Consider the following 23239-nt stretch of genomic DNA (forward strand, 5'->3'; position numbering starts at 1 on the left):
TTTACTCAACAAAGACTTTTCGGGGGTAACCATACGTCAAAGCGAACTCCTAAATCGTTACGACTGTCTCGTCTAGTCACCCCTATTTAACTTCCCTTCAGTCAACAAGAGAGGTCCGTAAGACTATTCGAAAATCTTTGCGATGAAATATCATGTCGTTGACACGTTTCTTGATGTATCCCTTATTTGATACATTCTGTTTTATCGGAAATAAAAACAATAAGTTTAATCGAAAAAAGATGCGACACTATTACAATCGTCTTAAATTATGTTAAATATTAAAATCTTTGTATAACTATTTTGTAAACAGTTTATATAATACAATATATATTTTGTTGCAAATTTTTTGCGATGAGGGGTGTTCCAAAAAAATTCTTTTTAATATTATTTCAAAAAATTAAATATTATACAGTAAATGTAAAAAATATTCGCACAAACAAGATTTTTGTACGAATGTAAACAAAAAGTCTTATATACTAAATACAAACATTAATTGATAATTTATTAATAATGAATGATATGTTTTTTTAAATTGTTACAAACAAAGAAATATACTCTAATAATCCAAATATGACAAATTATATTATTTTATTGAACCAAAAATATTCATATATTTTTTTCAAATTTGGATTATATGTTAATTTAATATTTTCACGTAAAATAGATTCCAATTCTTTTTTGAACACTTTTAAAAAAATATTTTTCCTGTACTTTATAACTCACTGTAGTACTATCCTCACACAGATTATATAATATTACATATTACATATAAATTTTCGAATATTTTTTGCCAAATTTGAAGCTCAAATAAAAAAGAGTAAATTTATCTATCCACTTAATTTTTTTTTTCATAAATCCGCAAATAAATAAATGAGCGTACTTTTGATTACAATTATGTCTGCAATAACAGCTTGCATTGTCATATGACTGTGCGACGCACATCCGTTTGTACAAATGCACGCACACAATGTAATGCTGCATGAAATATACTTTAAATATGCTTTTCTCGTGTGGGAGACGCGGTATTCGTCCGTATCTGCTAACGCAATCGACAAAAGCGCGCATCCATTCGCTTAATTAAGCGGTTATTATTAATTAGCCGGTTCCAGCAAGCTGACGCGACAACCGGAAACGAATAGGACGTCAAGGTGTCGCAGCCGTTGATCAAATTTGTCTACTTTCCCCCTTTGTGTACTCACTCAGTCGCGGCGTCGCGTTACTCAATGGAACAAATGGCATGCCGAAAAATTACGGCGTGCGATTAATGTGTATTTTAATGTAATGTTCCAGTAATGTTCCGACGCAAGATCCGATGCAACGTTATTTATCGGTAAACCCGGCTAAACGCTTGATTACATCTCATCAATATCATGTCACATCATTAATTTCTGTAAATACGGATCAAAATTAAAAACACTGTATAAAAATTGCACTAAATCAAATACCAAACCATATTAATATACTTCAATATATTATTGACGCATTGAAAATACAAATTAATTTAATTAAAAGTGAATTTTTGTAATATTTCTTCCTCCATTCGACTTTCAATATTAACTTAAAGATGATCATACTTGCTATACGTGATGACATTCTTAGTTGCACACTTAAAGAAACATGCACTATCAGAGAAAAATTTTTTAAATAAAAAATGATACAATAAAATTGAAACCATCTTCTATTAAAATCTATTTTGCTAAATTGTATTCATTGTTACATTCATTGAAAGCTAATGATAGAACTTCTATGTCAACCGTGTTTTATATAAAATATATTATATATAAAATAAGCAATAATCAATTTTACCTCTCTTGATTTATAATCGGTTATAATGAGAAAAAATTCGTTACACTTTGATTATTAAAGAGAAATTTAAATCGATTAAAGATTTTTTTTTTATAATAAGAAACTTAGAATATGATGATAGAAAATCCAAATTTTCTCACAAATGTTTTAAATCTTATATTTCGAAAGGGTCCTCACACCAGAAAGCCAAGGACGATCCTCGTCTATTTTGGCACGCAGTTAAGACCTCGTAATCCCACGTGTCCTTCCACGTTTCTATGCCTCGCTTATCACCACCGTTCTTTCCCCCTTGCGCGCCATCCCGCAAATAAATCCTTGTGGTCGTATCCTAGAGGGGGATTAATACGCGGGCCAATTAAGAAGAGAGGCCCGAAAGAGCCGTTAATTTATAGATCAGGATCACGAGGTCGAAAGAAACAATTACTGTTCTCTGTTTCCATCCTCGCGCCTCGTTTTCTGCCAATTAAAATAAACGGCGTAGATTTAATCATCCTCCGCGACATTCACTGCTCTATCTTTGATCTTTGATCAGATTGCAAAAGACAACCAATTTCCACTATCTCAAAAGGCAAGACTTGCGTACGTGCCGATGTTTCTGATCGAATGAGTTTCAGAGAAAAAGAGGATAATTTGATCGTTACCGTGCGTACGAGGGATCGTTTTCGAACGTGGGCAACTAGAGACGGTTACAGAGAGAAAGAGAAAGTGATTAGAGAGAGAGGGAGAGAGAGAGAGAGTGCAAGCTACTAAGCCACTTATCGAGAGAGAGCCGCTGGCTGTAGAAGATAGTTGTCGCCGAGGGTTTCGACAAACTGCCCTACTCGTGGAGGACCCTTGTCTCTTCGGAACCATTCTACGACGTGCGATAAGTCTTACTACCAAGTTACCCGACAGGTTCGTCCGAATCGATGGCCTTTAAGACATTTTGGAGCGTCTGTCGCCCGCTCTTCCATTAGACGCGTTTCCCATATCGAGAAGGAAAAAGCGTCCTCGTCGTCGTCACCGTCGTCCTCGTCGTCGTCGTCGCGTTGAAATTTCTTCCCCGTTGCAAAATTCTACTGTCGGTGGTAGAGTAGTAAGATTTATTATTCTACCGTTCCTCATGGTTCTTTCCTATCTGCAGAATTCGTCAGTGGTTTCTTCTTAACCGTTTCATCTTGCATATAGATTCAAATTCTTTCGATACCAAAATTGTTGAAACAATATATCCTTAATTATATCAAGTATCATAAGAGTCAATATATTGACTAATAACTAGTTATTGAGAAATTTCAATTTTTTTTTGTAATAAGCAAATCAAATTTGATAAAGAAACGAAAGTATAAAATTCCTTAAAACTCCCTTCCAAAATTATTTTCATAAAATATCTATAATTTTTCCGTCTTCTAACTTGACAAAGTTTTTATGTTAATTTTGTAGTCATTTTATATTGTATTATATTATTTGAATCATATTAAAGTCTGTAATCGCATTGAACAAACCAATACACATATATTTTTTTTTTCACAAGAAATTCTCGAGAATTCTTTCTAAGACGTAACATTTGGTGGGATAAAGAAAAGTTATTTTGTTTAACTGATCTCTTCAGCTACCGAAATCTAAATCCAAAGTGCTCAACAATGACGGAGAGATTCGTATTCGCGACAGAGTTCGCGTTTTCTTTCGAGTTCTATGCGACGCGATCAACTCGACGCGCAAAACACGAAAGACATCCGAACACGATACTCCACTTCGAGAATCTCGACGAAGGCACGCTGCCCAGGATTTCCGCTTTAGACGGGGAGAATAGTGTCCTTAAGCCGCGCAAGCGAAATATATCCGCCGTCATGCAGCTTTCAGGTCTTTTCTCCGCCATAGACTCGCGGAAAGATTCTCATAATGTTTCTATAGGGAAAAAGTAATCTTTCAAAACGCAGGAAATCACGTTGATTTAATCACGAGTCTTCGAAATAAAACGAGATTGACATCCGAAAAATGATCGAATAATTGGAGTCATAACAGTTAAAAATAGATTAATATTATAATAAGTTTCGATACATTAAAAAGAAAGAGAATCTATAACAATTTTTTTTAAATATTCATTAAATTAATTTTAAAAAAGGAGAAAAAAGAGATTTATTACTATTTATATTCAACATTCATTGATGATATCTTTTCATGCGCTAAAACATTTATATGTAGATAATACACGGAAAGAGCAATTTTACTGAAAAATCTAAAAATTTAGCTAGATATAGATCTGAAAATTTGGCTACCAAAATAATTTTGCAGGAATCTTAAGCATGATAAGTAATACTGTAAAATATTTTGATATTCTCTCGAGCAACCAATTTTGTGTCTTACCTAATAATTTTAATGGTTCAGCAAAATTATTTTCTCTCTCTGACTTGTATTCAGTTAAATTTTTAGATTCTTCAACAAAATTCTTCAACAAAATTGCTTTTTCCATGTATTTATAAAGTAAATTTACGATTTTCTATATTTAAAAATCAAGCAAATACAAATAATATAATACAAATATATAATAGAATACAAAAAATACAAAAAAAAAATAAAGAGAAATATTACAAAAAGAAAGAGAAGAAGGGAAAAAGAGAGAGAGAGATAATTCAAATATTCTATAATACTATTGTCATATGCATTTATTGATTATTTCTTGAAAATATTTGCATGTTTTTTATCATTTTCTTCCATGCTCAGTGAACCATGTTTTTCTCATTAACGTCTTTTTCCTGCATATCTATCGACATTCGGTACGCGAATGCAATTCTCGAAACACAAAGAAAATCTCTTTCAACGAAAAGTCTGTACCATTATGGAAATTTGCTGCTAATATACCGCGCAATACGTATACAGATATTGATGCAGAAGGTGAAAAGCCTGAAAGCACAAGGCACGAATAAGGTCATAAATTCACGAATATAGCATAAGGCGAATGTATATATAGTAGTCGAAATTGATATCCTTGCAGATTAAGTCACGAACTTTCTCGACCAGGTATATATTGTTTGAGTATGTGTATTTATAATCTCTACGTTGGGTATACATGATGTATGGAGAATCCTCGAACTAAATAGACGTATTTTTGGTAAATAATAATCTTGTTTAAAAAATAGAAACAAATTATTTTCTCTCAGTAATATAGGAATAGATATTCTTTCTTCTCAGTAAATATAGGAACAAGTATCCTGTATTTTGTTTGTAAAGAAGTAATTTCCTGATTGGATACACTGAGAATGAAAGGGTTTAAATGACCCCTATGTATTTTCACAACAATTGCAGCGCAGAAAGGGCTACGATTGGCCATGTCAGAATGATGTTCACGCGTGACGTATGAGGGTATTAGAAGTTTCGCGGCTGTTCTCCGCATACCGGCCAACTGGACAAATGGATAGAATTCAATGCCGCCGAACGTTTTCGTAGCTCCCCTTATTGCTCTCCTGGGATACTCTCCGAGGGATGCCCGCTGAAATTAGTCCATATTATTTCGGTGAGTGAGAGGCGCGAGGGCGGAAACAGTTAGACGGTCGGCTTCTACTATACGAAAGGCGACAAGGCGTCGACGGAGAAAGACGAATCGGTTTTCGTAAATCTAGGGTAGCGATAGATATATTCGATCTGATTTTATGTGGCACACTCTTGAGTGAAGAAATCTTCAGGGAAGATGTTGCAAAAATGTAAGACACTCAGACATGATAATTAAAACCAATGCTATAATGATGAAGTCTTTCGACTTATTTAATAATCTTCAGTTATCGTTTAAACACAAATACTAGAATAAAAAACGAAATCAATTGAAATTAATAATCGACATAATCAACTAAAATAATAAGAATGAATACATAAGAGGCTATGTAGTAAGAGGCTATGTTACAAAGTTAAATATCAATGGTACATAAATAATATAATAGTATAAAAATATAATGGCTCGACTTCTGTCAAACTTAAAAACGGTGAAAACCAAAAATGATCAAATAAATAATAAAAACATATCTTGATATCTGTAATTTATTGTTTAAAAACGAGAACACGTTAAATATTTATCCAATAAGGATATCAATTTCGATAAGAAAAACAAGTTATAGTAATCCAAAATACGGTTTCCAATAAAAAGTAGCGAAGTCAAACATAATTATGTAAATAAAATACGGACACATGTTTAACATTTTGCCGTTAGTCTCTTATCGAATAAAATCGTGTCAGATATGTATTGGTATAATTAACAAAATTAATTCTTATCATTTTCATTCCGATCAGTTTCGATCATAAATAAAAATTCGAAAAAGTTATGAAAAACATTAAATATCAACGAATAAAATTCGATCTAAATCTAAGCTCTAAATGTCACAAGTTTCAATCTTGAAACACAATAAATATATAGTAAGCTTTAAACCGTAAGAAATTAACTAACCGCATTATTCTTGTCAGATTCGACGGTGATTGGCCAATAAGTTACGGCATAAAGCTTACTACTTCTGTTTCAGGATTTACCGTAGAATTTCGCCGATTTTCAATTCATGTTATTAATCACACGTATCGATCGTAAGACAAAGCGCCATTTGTTCATTAAAGAATCGAGACGCTGTGCTGGGAGGAAGCTGCCACACGTCAATACCGTTTAAAACATGATGAGGGCACGTCGTATCTACCGCAGGACCCAATCTCCGTCCCGCATTAGTTCCATCGATAACGATATGTCTCGAACACACACTCATCCTCATTTCAGCCATGTGCACCACCGGCTTAATCGTTACGTAAGTGCATCACGAAATGCTGGTCGCTATCTCTTTATGAACGAGGGGATAATCGCTTCAATTAAGCCGCTTTCCCGTGGATTCCGCATGCGTGCGTGCGTGTACGCACACGTCCCATCCGGGTAGATTCCATGATCGGGCGATCGATATCAATAATGTCCTACCGCATGTATATAAAGTATATCGATATCGAATATATATAAATTACGCAGGATCTTTTATCAGTCGAGTCGTTTAATATAAACGTGTCGGATTTTATCATTAATCATCATTTACCGGATCTTCCAACGAGACGATCAAAATTGGAGTGCATTATTTTCAAATTATTTCGCCGATGAACAGATTGGGGACAGGATAAAGATTGCATTCACCCGATGTGCGATAATGTCCGAGGAAAATCTATGAAAACAAATCGTGACGCGTCCATGGAACCTGCGCGCACCTCACGCCGATATATCGGATTTTCATCCGATTTTTTGTCCTTCTCTTTTTTATATACGAGTATATAAAAAAATATTACATTCCGCTCGCCGACGGTATTGGTTATTAAACGCTTTCGAATGAATACTGCATGAGCACGCCGCGCTCGAGAATATAACGTCCGTGTGTTGTATCCACTCGCTCGTGCGTGGGCACATGCACATACTCGAGCACGATCTGCGACTGGCGTTAAATAATTTTTTGCTTTTCGCAAAGTGAAAAATGTGATATCCGTAAAAAGTAATCCGCTTGTCCGAGCGGTAATCGGATGAACCGATTTAGATTTAGATTGGACATATACACTCAACCGCAAAAGTCTATGGAATCTAAGAAAAGTGTGAAAGGCATGAAATTGGGAATTGATATTATTATCGATCCGTTTAGATTTTCTTGAGAGATATACTCGGTAATTGAAGATTGAAAAATGAGAATGAGGCAACGTTGTGCGTTAGAAGCATGTCTAAATATACTAACGATCCCGACGAATCTGCATTTTTCTCGCATTTACATTCGCGTGCAACGTCGACCGTTTAACGCGACAACGAAACAGATCGTTGCCTTATCTTTTTTATTATTCTTTCACAAAGACATTCTTCTCTGATTAACAAAATTAGCAAGCGCTTCTAGAAACTGTAAATGAGCTGATCGAAAAGCGAATGTACATATCGCATTCCTCTAGATTTTTAAAGAACTTTGATAAGAGACAGAATTAAAATTCTCAAGATTTTTTTTACAGTAATGTAAATCATTAATAATTTTAATGTTTATTTAAAAATCTAAAGTCTAAGTTAATAAATTAAATGTCTAGGATTAAGAAAATGAGAAAATATTGTAGCTTTTGTTTCACTTATCATTTATCTTATTTGTTTAATTATGGCAATTAATCAAAGTTTTGCAAAGATCATCTTTAAAGTAATAAAATGTCAAAAGATGAAAAGGAATGCAGAAAATTATGTTAAGAATTGCAAACAATCTTATATAAAATAAATACGTAGCGTGCGCTTCGGACAGTCTTCTAGTTGAAAAGATACGTCGCTAGTTATTGCTGTAATTACTTGAATTAGCATTATTAAACGTATTCGTGACACAGCAGCAGAAAGCTTGTAGTCTATTCTCTCCCGAGTACTTACTGTTAATCCTCTATCGTGAAGTTTATGAGATTTGTGTTTGTATACTATTCTCACAAACGTGTCTAGACTTTCCGTTTACCACGGAAAAGTTCAAAATTACCTTTCCGGAGGTATTACCTACTACAGCATTCATTCATCACTCACAACCTGTCGTCTGGACTGTGACTGTTCCAACTAATTTGGTCCGCGCATTTCTTTCCGCAGAGTCAACGAGCGCCAAGAAAAGCCCGCAGCTCTGTTTGCTTTTGTTCTTCTGAACTATTTCCAATTTGTTTTCCCGAAGCAGTCAGCAACTCGAATAAGCTAGGTTCTTTTGTCGAACATCTCGTTCCTCGCTCGTATACAAATAAAGTAGATCGGTAGATTGACATTCACGAGTTTTAGTATTGTTTATTCATTTAGAATTTATCTTCACATCGCCAGAAACAGAATTATGATAATAAGAGATAGTGGAATTCTCATATACAATATTAAAATCATTATTATATTTTTTATTATATTTATTATATTTTTATTATTATATTTAAGTCTTTGTGGTCAAATGTATGATTGATCTAAACAGTTTATCCGATTACAACTTATTTTTTATGCATATTTAGAATTCTATACAAAAAGAAAAAAAAATTGCTATTACCACAATTTAACTATATAATTTATAGCCATTTTTAGTGCCAACTGAATATTTTTTAATAGAACTATAAATATAATAAATACTAATATTATAACAGTAATAACTATAATAGCGGAGTTCCTAATCGTAACTATTTTATCATGCAATTATAGTCATAAATATACTTGTTTTTCAGTAATAATATCAGAATGGCGCAAATTAAAAAATTGAATCGATTTTAATATGCAGCATTGTACGATTTTTAATTTTTATGCTTTTACATTTATGATAAAATTGTTAAAATAATGATAATTAACCTTTTAATAATAAATCATCGCAAAGATGAAACAAATGAGACTATAGTGAAATTGAAATAATAAAGATATGAAATATGGTGCTGTTGATGATGATCAAGTGTTTAGTTAGAAGTTAGGTACTTGGTAGAGTATTATTTGCTAAGCTAATGAATAGTTTCCACGTTGTTCGGCAATCAACAAAGGCGAACAAAGGACTTCCGGTCACGTCGACGGACCGTCGAGGACTCTGCCACCCGTCTAATTTGGACTCCTTCACGCGACAACTTCGCTAACAATAGTGACGGTGCTATGTAAACAGTTGCACTTCCCTAGCTGTTAAGTACGTTGTGTTAAGAATTAACTCATCCGAGAGCATATACGGTGTAATAGTAAAGGACACACTTGATAAATAACGTAATATTTCCTTTAAAAAATTTTGCAATGTAGCTTTTCGCTTCCTTCGAATTTCTAATTTTCTTCATTGTTTTTTTTTTCACAGAAATACTTTTTTGTCCAACTTTTTTATTAATAAGTCATTCTTACGATCAAAATAATTTTTTTCAGAATAAAGGTCCAAGCACTTAAGATCCAGCTTGACCGCAAAGTATTTATTCCCTATATATATATTTGTGATATAATTTTTAAATTCTACAATATAATTTTATTATTATTATTCAAATTTAATTACGCATGTTAAGAAAGCTCGTTTTGTGCGTAACGAAAACGTAACAATAAATCTTTTCCTGTAATATTCTGTTTCTGAATTAATGACGTAACAAGAACAAGATATTAATGATCTCACGTCCGAAGCAAATACGTGGAGGCAAACACGAATTTATTCAGCATACGTGAATATATCGATACACGAATGAAAGAGCTCTCTCAAAGACAGATAACGAGGCAGCAAAAATAACGATATGCGCGATGCCGAGCGTGCAATTTCCTAATGTGGCCATTTCGCCGACGGCTGAAAACATCTTTGATTATTCGCGTAATAAGCGAACGGCACGAGTTAAAGTGCTAATGGGCGAGCGATAATCATTCGGACGCGGATCTAAGGAACACGGAAGGGCCGGCACTTTAACATCCGATGCAATTTTTACTCTCTCGCAGAATTTTCTGCATTGGAGGTTCCTCTCTTTTTATTCTGCAACAACCGCAGCGTACCCTGCTAACAAAGTATGTTAATGGCGCGTGGTTGATTAAAGGTTGTAATCCTGATGTTCGTAACTTCAGCTCTTCTTTCACGCGCATTTTCATCTGAAGAGACGAAAATAAAAGGTAACGCTCTTTGTTCGCGACTGACTCATCGAGTTCGTCGGTCATTAAAGTCAATCTTCAATGAAAAGTTGCCGTCGTATTGCTTCACTTAGCCGCGCAAGAGAACGCGAAAATGCATACTACACTCGTGGGACTGAACCTCCTCGAGCATCGGGAAACGAGTGCGTCTCGTATTTCTTATTTTACGGAAGGTAGCGCGGTATTCCGCGGAAAATGCACAGTAAGTATCCTCTCTGTCTCTCGAGAACCCGAAGAGAGACTGAAAATATATATCGCTTAAGGGAATACTACAAAATCGAATAAGGATACGTAGACATCGCTGGCCTACAAGCAACACGATCGTAACGTTTCGAAATGTAATCGATAAGATATATTTTTATTACTATTATACAGTAATATTGCAGTAAACGCTAACGTTATTTCGAGTAACTATCAGTGGAAAACGTTTCTGTTAATTAAAACATTTTTCGTTGATAAGATTGGAACATTTTAGAACGTAGACTCAAGATAACAGAGACCCGTTTTTACTCAAGGAAATTGCACGACGTACTTTATGACGTGCTTCTCTTTTTTCTAATTTAGATAAATAAACGTGAAAATGAGCGGTAAATCTCACGGATATTTGGTGCAACGTCGGAAATCACTCACGTTCGTGTAATTTCCGGTCGGAGTTAAGAGAAGCGTTTAGCAATCCATTTTCCGTGCACTTTAACGACTCTTCGATAAGAACGCACTGATGGAACGATGTCGCAACCAGCGCTTTGGGATTCGGTATAAAGAACGCTCGTGCGTTACGAAGCGTCGCAATTTTGTTAAACGCATCGCCCAGCATGATCCGACTTCTTTTCTTCGTGTCGTTAATATTCTCAGTCGTTTCGGCCAAGTCATGTATCAGTCAGGATGCGAAGGTACGGAGAATCAATTTAATTTTACCGTGCAGACGCGTAGTGCAAACTATAGTGTCAAACCGTGATTATGTGCTAATCTCACTTGGTCGTTCCGTCTTAGAATCCGGACATTCGGGTGATCGAATTGGACGACTCCAGCAAAGACTCCGTGAGTAAACGTCACGTGATTTCGCACACATCATTCTTCTCCATGTTCGTTGCAATTCTAAAATTATTATTCACTCAACGTAGTTTTGTGTTAATATTACATCTCTGGATTTGACACAAGGAGAGAATTTTCCTCGATTTTTATGGAATATATTCATAAAATCGTCTTCATCGAATATATGGTCCTCTTCATTTATTTGTGTAAATATTTTGTTTTAGAATAATTATAATCTATTTGATAATTTTTATTATATATTGTAGTTGATAAAATGTAAATTGTTTTTGTATACTTCAAATTTCTATCATTATTGATATTTAATAGGCTGTCAAATTATTTTCTATCCAAAGAGAAGAATTTGTAACGAATTTTGCGGTAAAATATAATAACGAAATATTCTCTCCGTATATGCTTTTATGATATCCTGCAATAATATTAACATTTTTTTTTATTTTTTAAGAGCGAATCAGAAATCGTTGCTCTACACCTCCCAGACAGACGAAGAAGGGAAATCATCGAAGTCAAAAATGGGAAAAAAAGCAGCAACGTCTGCAAAAACGATGATGATTGCAGTCCAGGATTAATCTGTTCAACATATCTGACCTGCGGTACGTAATATACTATTTATATAAATTTTTCAAGGTGAAATTTTATTTAAAACGTGAAAATTTACTTCAATCGATAATGAAAATATTGTTTTCTTATAATTATAATAATAATAACAATAAAATATTTGAAAAAATAGATAATCGAACATCTTTTCTTGCGCAGTAAAAGGAACACAAACAGGTAGATCCTAAAAAAACAGCCAATTAAAAATGGACAATGCAGCAAGCAAATAACGACGGTGTAATGGTGACAATTTTATACATTATAACAGTATACCGATGAAATTTTTTGTGGAGTAATCTCGCTGCCCTCTCGCCGAACAATAAGTGTGTTTACATCAATCCAATGATCGATTTGCCATCATCACCAATATCCAGCGGATATCTGTTTGTTTATCTATATTTCGCGCGCCGATAAAATTTTCCACTGTACATCCGTCAATGCATGAATATAACATAAACCGAAAATATTGGACATTTAATGGCGATCCGACCATGGTCGCGGACGCATGTAGTAAAGCGGTTAAGTTACATTTTACACGCGGATTCGGAATACCCAGTGAGAGGGATACAGCCGGTATAAAAGCTCTCCGCCCCTTCTTCGCCTTAAAAAAAAAAAAAAAAAAAAACAAACAAACAGTATCGTAGGGGAAACATATGGCGCCGTACGATAGGGACTCATTAACGACAAAGAAACGAAGCAATGCGTGAGTGAGGAGCACCGTAAGAAAGGAGGGTTAGCCCTCTCATCGTCGTAAATTTAGTGGGAACAACTGCTTTCGCCTGCAAGCTCTGCTTGCAGCCTCATCACCACCGCAATCCCGATCGAAGCGGTAACGTCGTCGAAAAACCTTACTGTGCATTAGAGATTTACACTCGAAATCAATTAGCTCTTAATTGACACGGATGAGATATCGCGCGGGTATAGTTTTATTGGGAAATCGTTGGATATTGGCGATGTGTCGATCGTGAAAGTTGGTCTCGATGTCGCTTGGGAGATTATCAACGCGAAAGACTTTCGGTGTAGGAGAAAACTTCTGTTAGTCTAAGTAATAATAAATATCCCAGGTGACGGTTATATACATGAATAAAATATTATAATAAATTATAAAGTTAACCGGATAACAATGTAAAATAAATGTTGCATGTCTCAAAGTTGTATGCGTCTCTGCTAAAAGCCAATCAATTATTCACTGATGCATCTACCCTATACGCGTTTGGCGATGCAAAAATAAATATCGTGTCCAATAACGTACGGGGAAATCGGAGGAAATTGTCGGTCTCGACGAGAGAGCAGCCAGTTGGTGTCTCGTAAAATCTCACGGCGAAACTCAACGGCGGCGCGGAAAGATTTACGATTCCAGCAAGAAGAAGCGTAACATCCGTAATATCCTTTCTTCGCGAAGAGGTGGACGGTGATTTTTCATGCGGGCCATTCTTCTCTCGTCACGGAGCTTCGTTTAATTTTATTTTAATACGGAAAAAATGGATTCTCCCTCCCCGTAACGCGCGTAACGACGGTGGAGCACCCGAAGAGATTCGCGAGGGAGAGACGGTCGTAAATATTTGCACAACTCGTTGGCATGGCGTCTGGTAACACGCAAACGCCCAAATTTCGAGTACGTCAAAATATTTAGGGCCGAAGGCGCAATTAGCGGAACCCACTTTTACTCCTGTGATTGGTACCGAAAACGCGGTTTCTCTCGTTCGTCGCTTTCTGCCACTTTTTTGTCAGCAGAAAACCGATTCACTTCCATCGTTTCGCACGAAACGTCATAAAGATACACATTTGATATTATTTAATCTATCAGATGGAACTTAGGAAATTTAAACTGATACATCGATTGACATTTCCTCGATAGCTTTTTATAGCTCATATAAAATATAAGTGGAAAAATAAGGAGAAGTTGTATTATGGCCAGTGCAGATATAATTACTCCTCTTATAATATCTCCGCTATTAAGTGGCAAATTCTAGTGATTACTTATGGAATTATTTGCTTAATAGCTCGCCGTTATACCATGATTTTAATATGCCAATGCACAATAGTCAGCATTTATTACACATTTTTAGTATTTAATTACACATGCTTTCTTATTCTTAAATTTGAATGTATTATCACACGAATATATGTATATTTGAGTGTGTTCTTTGTTATTTAATATTTAATTTTGCTGTATCATTTCAAGTTATGCAAAGTTAAACGATAGTATGGCATATTTTACTAATGTGGCCTTCTAAGCATGTTTTTATGAACATTAAAAAACATTTTGTATTTGTGTTAAAATTGGTCCATTTAACTTCTTGTTAACATTTTTGTGTTAAATTTTGTGTTAAATTTTTAACATATCCGAATGTTAATTTAACATGTTGTGTGATTATCTTATTTGAATATTTCGTGTTAAATTGTTATTCAACATTTTTTTAGTATCAAAATAACATTTATAAAGAGAACAAAGTAGAACAAATAATATCAAAATAATGTATTAAAAAACGTAAATAAATAAATTCTAAGATGAATAAATAAAATACGTAAAAATTTAACATATTGTAAATGTTAATTTTATTAGAAAAAAACTTCCAGAGTTTTCGCTTACAAATTGTGTCAGTGTTATTATTTTTTATGTTCATTTTTTTACATAATGTTTTTATTACTTCTAATGTATTCATCTTGTATTAAATGAGCATAAAATTTTAAATAGATTTCTTAGGAAAAATGAAATGTGTTATTTAACAGAAATGTGTAATTTAACAGAAATTTTCCAACTGTATGGAAAATATGCCTGGAGAAAACTGAAATGCACAAAAGTTTATTTTGGACGACGACGATAATGAGTCATTTCACGTGGAGTCAACGAAAAATAGGCATTGCGAGAGAAAAATTCCGACACGGCGCGCCGGCCCGAGGCTGCGAAGCGGATCGCGTTTTTCTGCGCTCGATTTAAACGTCGCGCGTCGTCTACGTGACAGGCGTGAAACCACCGTACGCATTCGCGTGTGATACCATCGCGTAGATCGCGACGAACCGTGGCGAACTCGTCGCTTCTCGTCTGTACTGCGCATCCTTTCCCTGCGGATTTTATTTATCGTACGAATGATTCTAACGAAGGAATAAATCGGCCATGCCTCGCTTTGCGTGCGCGCAGAAAAGAGCGAAAATAAAATCTCGCTTGATGGAGAATTCCGAGTGAAAATGTGCTGTTAGAAGAAAGCGCGCTTTAAGAGAGAATAGAATTCCCTTGTTTACTTCTACAACGACATAAAATTAAAAAGCCTGTATAAAATTAAAAATCAATTTAAAATATTTACATGCACCATGCATTATACACGACGCAATACCCTACGTAGTGAACCAATAGAAAAGTAAATTCGTAATGGATTTATTAAAATGCAGTTTATTGCTAGAAATATACGAGAAATGTATTAAAAAATTCAAATGTCAAACATTCGTATAGAATTCCCAATTCCCCAATGAACGAGAATCACCGTAATGATTAGGTGTTGAGAGAATCATCGGTTAACTTAGGACTAACCGGTTCATTTTTCACGAAACGAATTCCTCGCGCACGTTCACATAGGGTGTAACGCTATGGACGTCTAGAACGGTGCACTTACACAGGACATAATATACGTCGGACCAAGGACCGTAACTGTCCCTGTATATTATGTCCCGCGTGTCCGGAGACACGCGTTCCAACCGGGTGTATCCGCGCCAAACAATGTCTCGGAACGTCAGCTTAAACGATTCCTCGTGTCTGCTGTTATTTCGACAATTAATCGTTCTTTCAGATGCTTTATTATTTCTTTTCATTTTCAATCTTACCTACTTCCGATCTTACCTACTTCGATTAAACCAGATTGTGTCAAAATTATATCTATCAAACATATTAAAAGATCTTGAAATTATATCTAGTTTTAGCTTATCAACTTGATTTTTTTTTTTTAGGAAAATATTAATTAAATTAGCTTAATCAATATTGCAATCGCAATAAACAAGAAAAATCTTAAATTAATCGAATATTAAAATCTGAACCAAATATTGACATAATAAAATATTTCCCTAATATTTGTGTTAAAATTGATCCTTGTAAAATTTTTTGTGTCAAATTTTTAATATATCTCCAAATTAATTTAACATAATACGATTGTATTATTTGAATATTTTGTGTTAAATTAATATTCAATATTTCTCAATGTTAAATAGTACAATTTATTCATACGTAAGTGAACAAATAATATTTTTTAATACGTCAATTTTAGGATAAACTTATTTAACATTTAAATACTAACTTTACTGAAGAAATATGCTTCCTCAAATTACTTATTGCTTACAAATTATGTATTGCATTTTTTGTGTTAATTTTTCACATAATATTTGTTATTTTCTAACATATTGATCATTTTATGTAACACGTGTCCTAAACGATTTACCGACACAAAAGTTTTGATAAATCGTTGAGGACACGTAAAATGTGTTAAATTCCACACCAATTTTCCAACTGTGTTGGAAAAGCAAATCTTAAGATTGTCGAACGAATTACTTCTTAAATATTTCTTAAATATTCCACAACATTAAATAAAACTTAAGGATTAATTATTTAAAACTATCTCTTTCGTTAAACTTCTACCGCTCTGATATAATATTGAATCAACTGATGCAATTTCATCTCAACTATCTCACAGCTTTCGCAGCACGCTAGAAAATCCTCCCTGAGGACGAGGACGCTAAGATGACGACGGCTTTTAACGATCGTTCCTCTCGTTCTCTACGGCGGTAAGAATCGCTAGGGCTTCTCGCAGTCGAACAGAACGAGAGGCGTCTTCTTCCCGCGAAAGTATCTGGAAAAATTCCTTTTTCCCCTCTCCGTCGAAGATTCAGAGACGCATAGTCGACAGTCGGAAGGGATCGCGACCCTTTTAAGATCCGTCTGCATTCCTACGTTCTGCTATTTCTGTTTTTCGCGGCTTGATCCGAGATTGCTACGTTGCTTCGCTATGCAATACAGCGAATGGACCGTTATTGATTAATGTCGTGAATAAAATCTCGATTGTATAATGGCAGAAAGATTTTAAACGATACTATAATTTATTGATACACTTAAAATGTTTTTAAAAGGATTTATATCAAATTTTTCACGACAAAGTCATCTTCTTATCAGCTTTTTTTTATTAAATAGATATAGCAAATAAACACATCAATATAACGTAATAAAGATGGAATCATAAATATAGAATGCAATATTAAATGACGTTCATGCATCGCGTTATATGCTAGTGTACTTGTCACTGTGTCTGTGATAAAATGTGACAATGGCATCCAGGTCTTGCTCGACGAAATTGTTGGTACTACTCGTGTAAGTTAATCGCAGCGCGTTGGAAAACTCGCGTTTCGAGGAGAACGAAAAAAGTATGCGAGTGTTCCGCTGTTGGAATTAGCGTTCTTCTCGGTTTCAGAGAGAGCTCGCATTTCGTTCGACATTTCGTGACCGAAAAGCCTCTCGCATAAAGAACATTTTTACGTCGTCGGAACGTCGCGCAGCTCAATGCGAAACGTTTATGTACGCGTATTAAAAAATTCTTTCTCTCGAAATTCTCGGGAATCCAATCTTTTTCCTCCTCGATCTCTACGGCGCGCTCGTTACCGAGACGTGCGCAATCGCGAGACACGGAGAAAGCCGTCGTGGAAATAGAGTGTAAGTCCTGAGAGGAGATTCACGAAATTGAGAGACAGACACACGCGCGCATGTAAACAGTACAAAGCAAGCAAGTTGATTTCAGAGCAAAAAAAAAAAAGAGCGAGTGAGGGGGCAAATTTTATATAAAGGAGGAGAGAAGCAACAGTAGAGAATGGAATATATATAGGATCTAAAATTAAATCGTCTCAAAATGCTATACATAAAAGATGAATTGTGATCAATGAATATATAAAAGGCATAGGAGATATTATATATGCTAATATATCAGAGATATATATATTTTATATATCATTTTGTAATTATTATAACAGATACTCCAATATATTTTAGTTATTACCCTCTGTCTGTGTAATCACATTTTTATTCCCTCCGTCTGGAATTTGAATCTTTCAACACAAATGTAAAAAGCTTTATTTAATAAAAAGCTTATTTCAGCGAAAATAAGGAAAAAGTGAAAATTTGTTTAAAAAATGTATAACCTAGCAATAAGGGGGCTCCGTCTTCCTTTTTTTTTCGCAGAGAAATTTGAGAGTGAAATTTCGTTTCTGCTAGAAAAAAAGACAAAATTACCAGACTGCAGATGGAGGATTAATATATTTTATTATTGAATAATTAAAGTAAAATATTATTAATATTTTATCATCCGATTCAAACGATATAAATGTTAAATTTCCTAACATTAGCCATAAAATAGAAATGATTTTAAGACCGACAGTGATACTCATCGTTCTCACGTCAAGAAAGCAATGGAGTTCGTAAATAATGGCGAGAAGGATAAAGAGAATAAAAGAGCTTCTGAGCCAGATTTTAAGTATGATTTAGCGCGTGTGAGGAAATAGAAGTGTAAGCAAAATGCGATGTTTTCCCGCATCGCTCATCCGCGTAACTGCCGGGTGATACGCGATACGCTTACTCGATTTTCTAAAACGTCGCACTAACTCACTCGCGACCGCCCACAATTCGTCGTCCTGGACTTGTTAAACGCCCCAGTGACGCTACAAAGTCGCCGCAGGTGTGGAGGAGGACGACTTGTTTCACAGAATGCGTATATCAGCCACTTCTGCGGCGCTTTCACAAAACGATCCGCTTAACGGTTGTACGATCGATCGAATCATGTTGTGCCGCAGTAACGTAATTTACCAAAGCACTTAAGTAACTTAGCATCGCGTAGAAGACCGCTTTGTCTCGACATGCTCGCAAAACTCCTTTTGCTATTTTCTTTTTATTCTAATATTCAGTGTAAAGAAGACCATCGATAAAATATGACGAAAATTAGTCTTTTTTTAAATTTTCGATTAGAAACATAAATAGCACCATATTCTCGTGAATATATGCTCAATGAATCCGAGTTTATTTGCTTGAAATTAATATTTACTTTGAAGTTTGATTGAAAATTTATTGCTATCCTTATTTCTTATTTACTTAACTGTAGAACATTTTATTGAACATTATTGAACATTTTATATACAAGTGAAGTCATTGAGCGCAGCTAAGTTTCAGAGGTTTATCACAAAAGGCCAATCTGCCATGCAAAAAGTTAGGATAAAGAAGATAAATTTTAAAAATTCAGATCATTATACAGAGTTGTTTTAAATATTCTAAAAGATTTTAAGGGATGATTCCTCACACAAATTTAAAACAAAAATTCTTATGATCATATATTCAAAATATTGTTAGTTTCAAAGATATAGGATATTAAAATTGAAAGGAAAATTACATTTTTTCCAAAAAATTTCGAAAACCACTCGAATTATTTTGATAAAACTTTAAACGTATAAAAAATATATCAGACATACGAAGTTTTCGTCTTGAATTTGAATAAAAAAAGCATCCCTTAAAATCTTTTAAAATATAAATATCCATCCTGAGGGATGATCGGGGCCAGTTGTCAGTTTTTGATTATAATTTTTTTCGAAAAAATATGTACGTATATGATATAGGTATATTATAATATATCAACATCTTTTATATATTAAAATAGCATTATTGATAATATTCTTGAGGCTTCCATGGGCTTTCTACGATGCTTTCTATATAAAGATTATGCGTTTCGCGGGTTTCCTCCGTGTCGACTGCAAGGTTCACGAAACGTTGGCATTCCAAGAATGGATTTGGAGAAAACCCGCGAAATCGCATAATCTTTATATAAATAGTATTATTCTTGAATTTATCATCGTACAAATAATATTTAATTTTAAATGAAGCTGCAAAAATGTGACAGTCCCGTGTTCTGAGTTGATTGTTACACGTTCTAAGATTGGCAGCAATATATTTGTTAAAGACAATACATACAAAAAATTTTTATTTTTATTCAGTTCTATATTTTAGAAAATAATAGAAAATAATTATATAATTACTTGTGTTAATTATAATACAAGTAAAATAGTTATTTTAATAAGAAAAATATTATGTATTACAACAAATAAAGTGGTCTATTTTTTTGTACGCAAAATTTATATATAAGCAATATTGTATCGATAATAGGATTAAGGATTTTTAAATATATGTACAAATAAAATATCGATCGTAATGTGCATATCAATTGAACGCGAAAAAAAAAAACAGAAAATCCGGGAAATTCGCGTGAGAAAGAAAAACGTGCGAGGGAAGGGCTGTAGGGAAAGAGGGAAGGAAATGAACGATCCTGTTAGCCGTTGCACGGAAGTCATAAAGAGCCGGCAAATCTTTTCATTATCGCGCCGCGTAAGTGATACGTATATCATACTAAAGGGGCTATTTCGCGGGCATTATACCCCGGGAGAAACGAGCCCCGATCCCGAGCTCGCGCGAGCTCGCCACCGCGCGACGGACGCACTTTTTTCCGCACCGCGCCACGTCGCTGCGTAAGTGCGTGCGGGAATTAAGCCAGGCCATTTCTCTGATTTTCGTCTACACTCTCGCCTCGTCCTTCTTGCGACTGTGCCATCGCGCAGCATTCCTTATCGTCCTCTTCCTTTATCATCCTCTTCCATTCCCTTCCGCCCTTCGTTCTCCGGCGTTTCTATCGGACATGAGAGAGAGAGAGAGAGAGAGAGACAGAGTTCTCTTTACGAGCGTTAACGCAACTTCCGTGCGAGCATGATTCGCATTTCCTAGCTCTCTACTCTCTACCAGTGAGAGACATGCGCACGTCGTCGGACCGCGTAATCCTGCGACGAGAAAGTTTTATCGTCGTCCTACGGACGGGCTGCTGTTCAACTAATAGGAAGCTTTATGACGGGAAATTAATTCGCGCGCGCGAGTCGGCAATTGCTTGCTGCAAAATTCCGTGGCGTGCCACGGAAATGTTACGGTTTTCTGAATGCTCCTCGCGGCCGCTCATTTATGATACTTAATTAAATGTATCAGGCTCTTAACTACTTAAGATACACATCTCTCGTACAGAGTCGCCAATTTATTTCGCGTGCAGAGAGAGAGAGAGAGAAAGAGATGTACAAATACTGCAGTCATAAACTTATATCGCCAAGAATTAGATGTACAATTGAAATAAAAACCTTACGTAAATTACAAGGGCCTTATAAGTAGCATCAAACATAAGAGAGAAAATAATACTTACTTCGAAATCAGGATTTTTTTCCATTGTGAGAGAAAAATGTACAGTTACTCATTTGATTCAGACTACTAATATGCTTTATCTGTATGATCGTATTGGATGATACAAAACTGAATTTCATGATGACATATGAATAGCTCTATTGCTGTCGATTATTGTTTATTTAAGAATAGTCGAAATGCTGGCAGTACATTTGTAATATCAAAGCGTATACGAGGTATATATGAAAAGCTTTGTATCTCTAAAAGAAAAGTACCGTAAATTCACCTTCAATCAAATCGTTATATGTTTCGTGTGTTTCGCACGTCGTGCTAATATACCGAGAAAAATACCTACTGCATAGGAAAAATATCTCTTATTAGTGTGAAACTCAAAATATCATTTTCATTTAGAAATGAGTACCTCAAATTTAAAGGTTACGCGATACAGGATTAAGACTGTAGCAGATATTAAATCATAATTTTCTTTCTCACAAGAGCTTTATTAATCATCAAGATCCATCAATTATCAAGTTGGCTAACTCAATGTTAATTTTCCATAATTTACGTTTTCTGTGATTTATTATTAAAAATAAGCGAAAAAAGTAAATAACAGTATTTAACAAAAACAAATTTTATTTTAGCACAAGAACGAAGATAATTATTTCCCATAATTTTTTGACACTGAATATGATCCTATTTATCAAACTAATCTCTCAGATAACACAACTGATCGATTCGAACTCGAATTCACTTTCTCGAGTTCTTTATAAATTAGCGTAATCTGTTCGAAATAAACTCAAAAAGAATTCAAAATATACATGAATATATTTATATGCATATTATATGTAAAATAATAAAATAATAATATATTAATGAAATATATTAATGAAAAATGTTAGTGTACGAATAAAATAAATTAATCCTATAAAATAATAAGATACTTAAAATTTTCTGATTGATCATATGTTCATATTTATAATGATAAAAAATAATGAATCGAATATTACAAATGTATGGAAGTTTTGATCGGCTTTTAAGACGGTTTCATATCACTAACAACGTGGTGATAGGGATACTAAACCTAACTTCGCTATCCCATTAATGTTCGCTATGCAAATTTTACTCATCGGATACAACGTGTCATTTCAGCAGAATTTAATTAAATTTTAAGAACGCCCCATAACTGTAGCTATCAAAGTTACAATCATAATTTGCAAACTAAAGCGGCATCACTCATAAGGGAACAACACCATACTTGGTATTGAGCGTGTATAAACCAAAGCCGAAAAAAAAGAACGCATAAGTTTTCCTACTTGCTGCAGATTAACATGCAGATCAAATGTTCATACGGTAGATTTTTGCGGCCTTTAAATATTCATCGGCGACCGTTAGAGCCAGTAAAACGATAACGATCCGGGTTAACGCAGCGCGAGCCTAAGTCAGCCCCCTTCTGAGCCCTCTCTCTTTTACGGTTTGAAATTACGATCGCACAACCCTCACGTGTTTACGGCCGTTAACGTCGCGACGCCGCGCCGCGTTAAAACTGCCCTAACTCGAACTCATCACGATGAGTGAATCGATCACGCGGGGCGATGCGACGCTGCGTACCGTTAATCTTTACAGATTGTTCCAGGAGCCTCGATCAAGCATTTGTCGTAAGCAGATTACGGATAACCCGTCGCGAATATTTTACGTTGGATCCGGACACGTATTTTGCAATTTATTCGTCGGCAAAGCTTTGCGCATTCTCATTGACAGACCCACGACGCGAGCTACCGAAATATCGTCGGGGGCGCCATGGAAAATTTGATAATTAAAACCGATGTCACAGTGTCTATAATTACTATATTTTATATAGCGCCGAATAAATCGAATGAACTGGCGAAATCAATTTCGTTGCAGTTGCAATTAACGGCGAGTGCGATTTATTTGTACGCACACGGGCTCCGATTTGTCTCCCAGTGTTTTATTACAATTTTCAGCCGCGTCTG

At 34.9% G+C, this 23239-nt stretch overlaps 3 protein-coding genes across 6 annotated transcripts in view; 2 read left to right on the top strand and 1 right to left on the bottom strand.

Moving 5' to 3' along the window:
• Positions 1–23239, bottom strand: part of LOC105149866 (uncharacterized) — a 392270-nt gene that overhangs the window by 185519 nt on the left and 183512 nt on the right. The gene's annotated exons all lie outside the window — the stretch shown is intronic.
• Dscam1 (Down syndrome cell adhesion molecule 1) overlaps positions 1–23239 on the top strand; it is a 414656-nt gene that overhangs the window by 66255 nt on the left and 325162 nt on the right. The window lies entirely within an intron of this gene.
• On the top strand, positions 672–21571 carry LOC105149867 (uncharacterized). The gene is made up of 4 exons (XM_011062585.2): positions 672–11265; positions 11366–11413; positions 11871–12018; positions 12182–21571. Exons 1-4 carry the CDS (start codon positions 11188–11190, stop codon positions 12208–12210), a joined length of 303 nt encoding a protein of 100 aa, XP_011060887.1. The 5' UTR covers positions 672–11187; the 3' UTR covers positions 12211–21571.

Source organism: Acromyrmex echinatior, chromosome 9 (genome assembly GCF_024713525.1).
Source record: "Acromyrmex echinatior isolate Ae372 chromosome 9, ASM2471352v2, whole genome shotgun sequence".
Lineage (NCBI taxonomy): Eukaryota > Metazoa > Arthropoda > Insecta > Hymenoptera > Formicidae > Acromyrmex > Acromyrmex echinatior.

What these genes read in the sequence shown, in the direction of transcription:
- LOC105149867 (XM_011062585.2), top strand. Translation starts at nt 11,188, where the DNA reads ATGATCCGACTTCTTTTCTTCGTGTCGTTAATATTCTCAGTCGTTTCG. An exon ending in GTATCAGTCAGGATGCGAAG is followed by an intron (nt 11,266 to 11,365) that starts GTACGGAGAATC and finishes GTTCCGTCTTAG; the next exon opens with AATCCGGACATTCGGGTGAT. An exon ending in ACGACTCCAGCAAAGACTCC is followed by an intron (nt 11,414 to 11,870) that starts GTGAGTAAACGT and finishes TTATTTTTTAAG; the next exon opens with AGCGAATCAGAAATCGTTGC.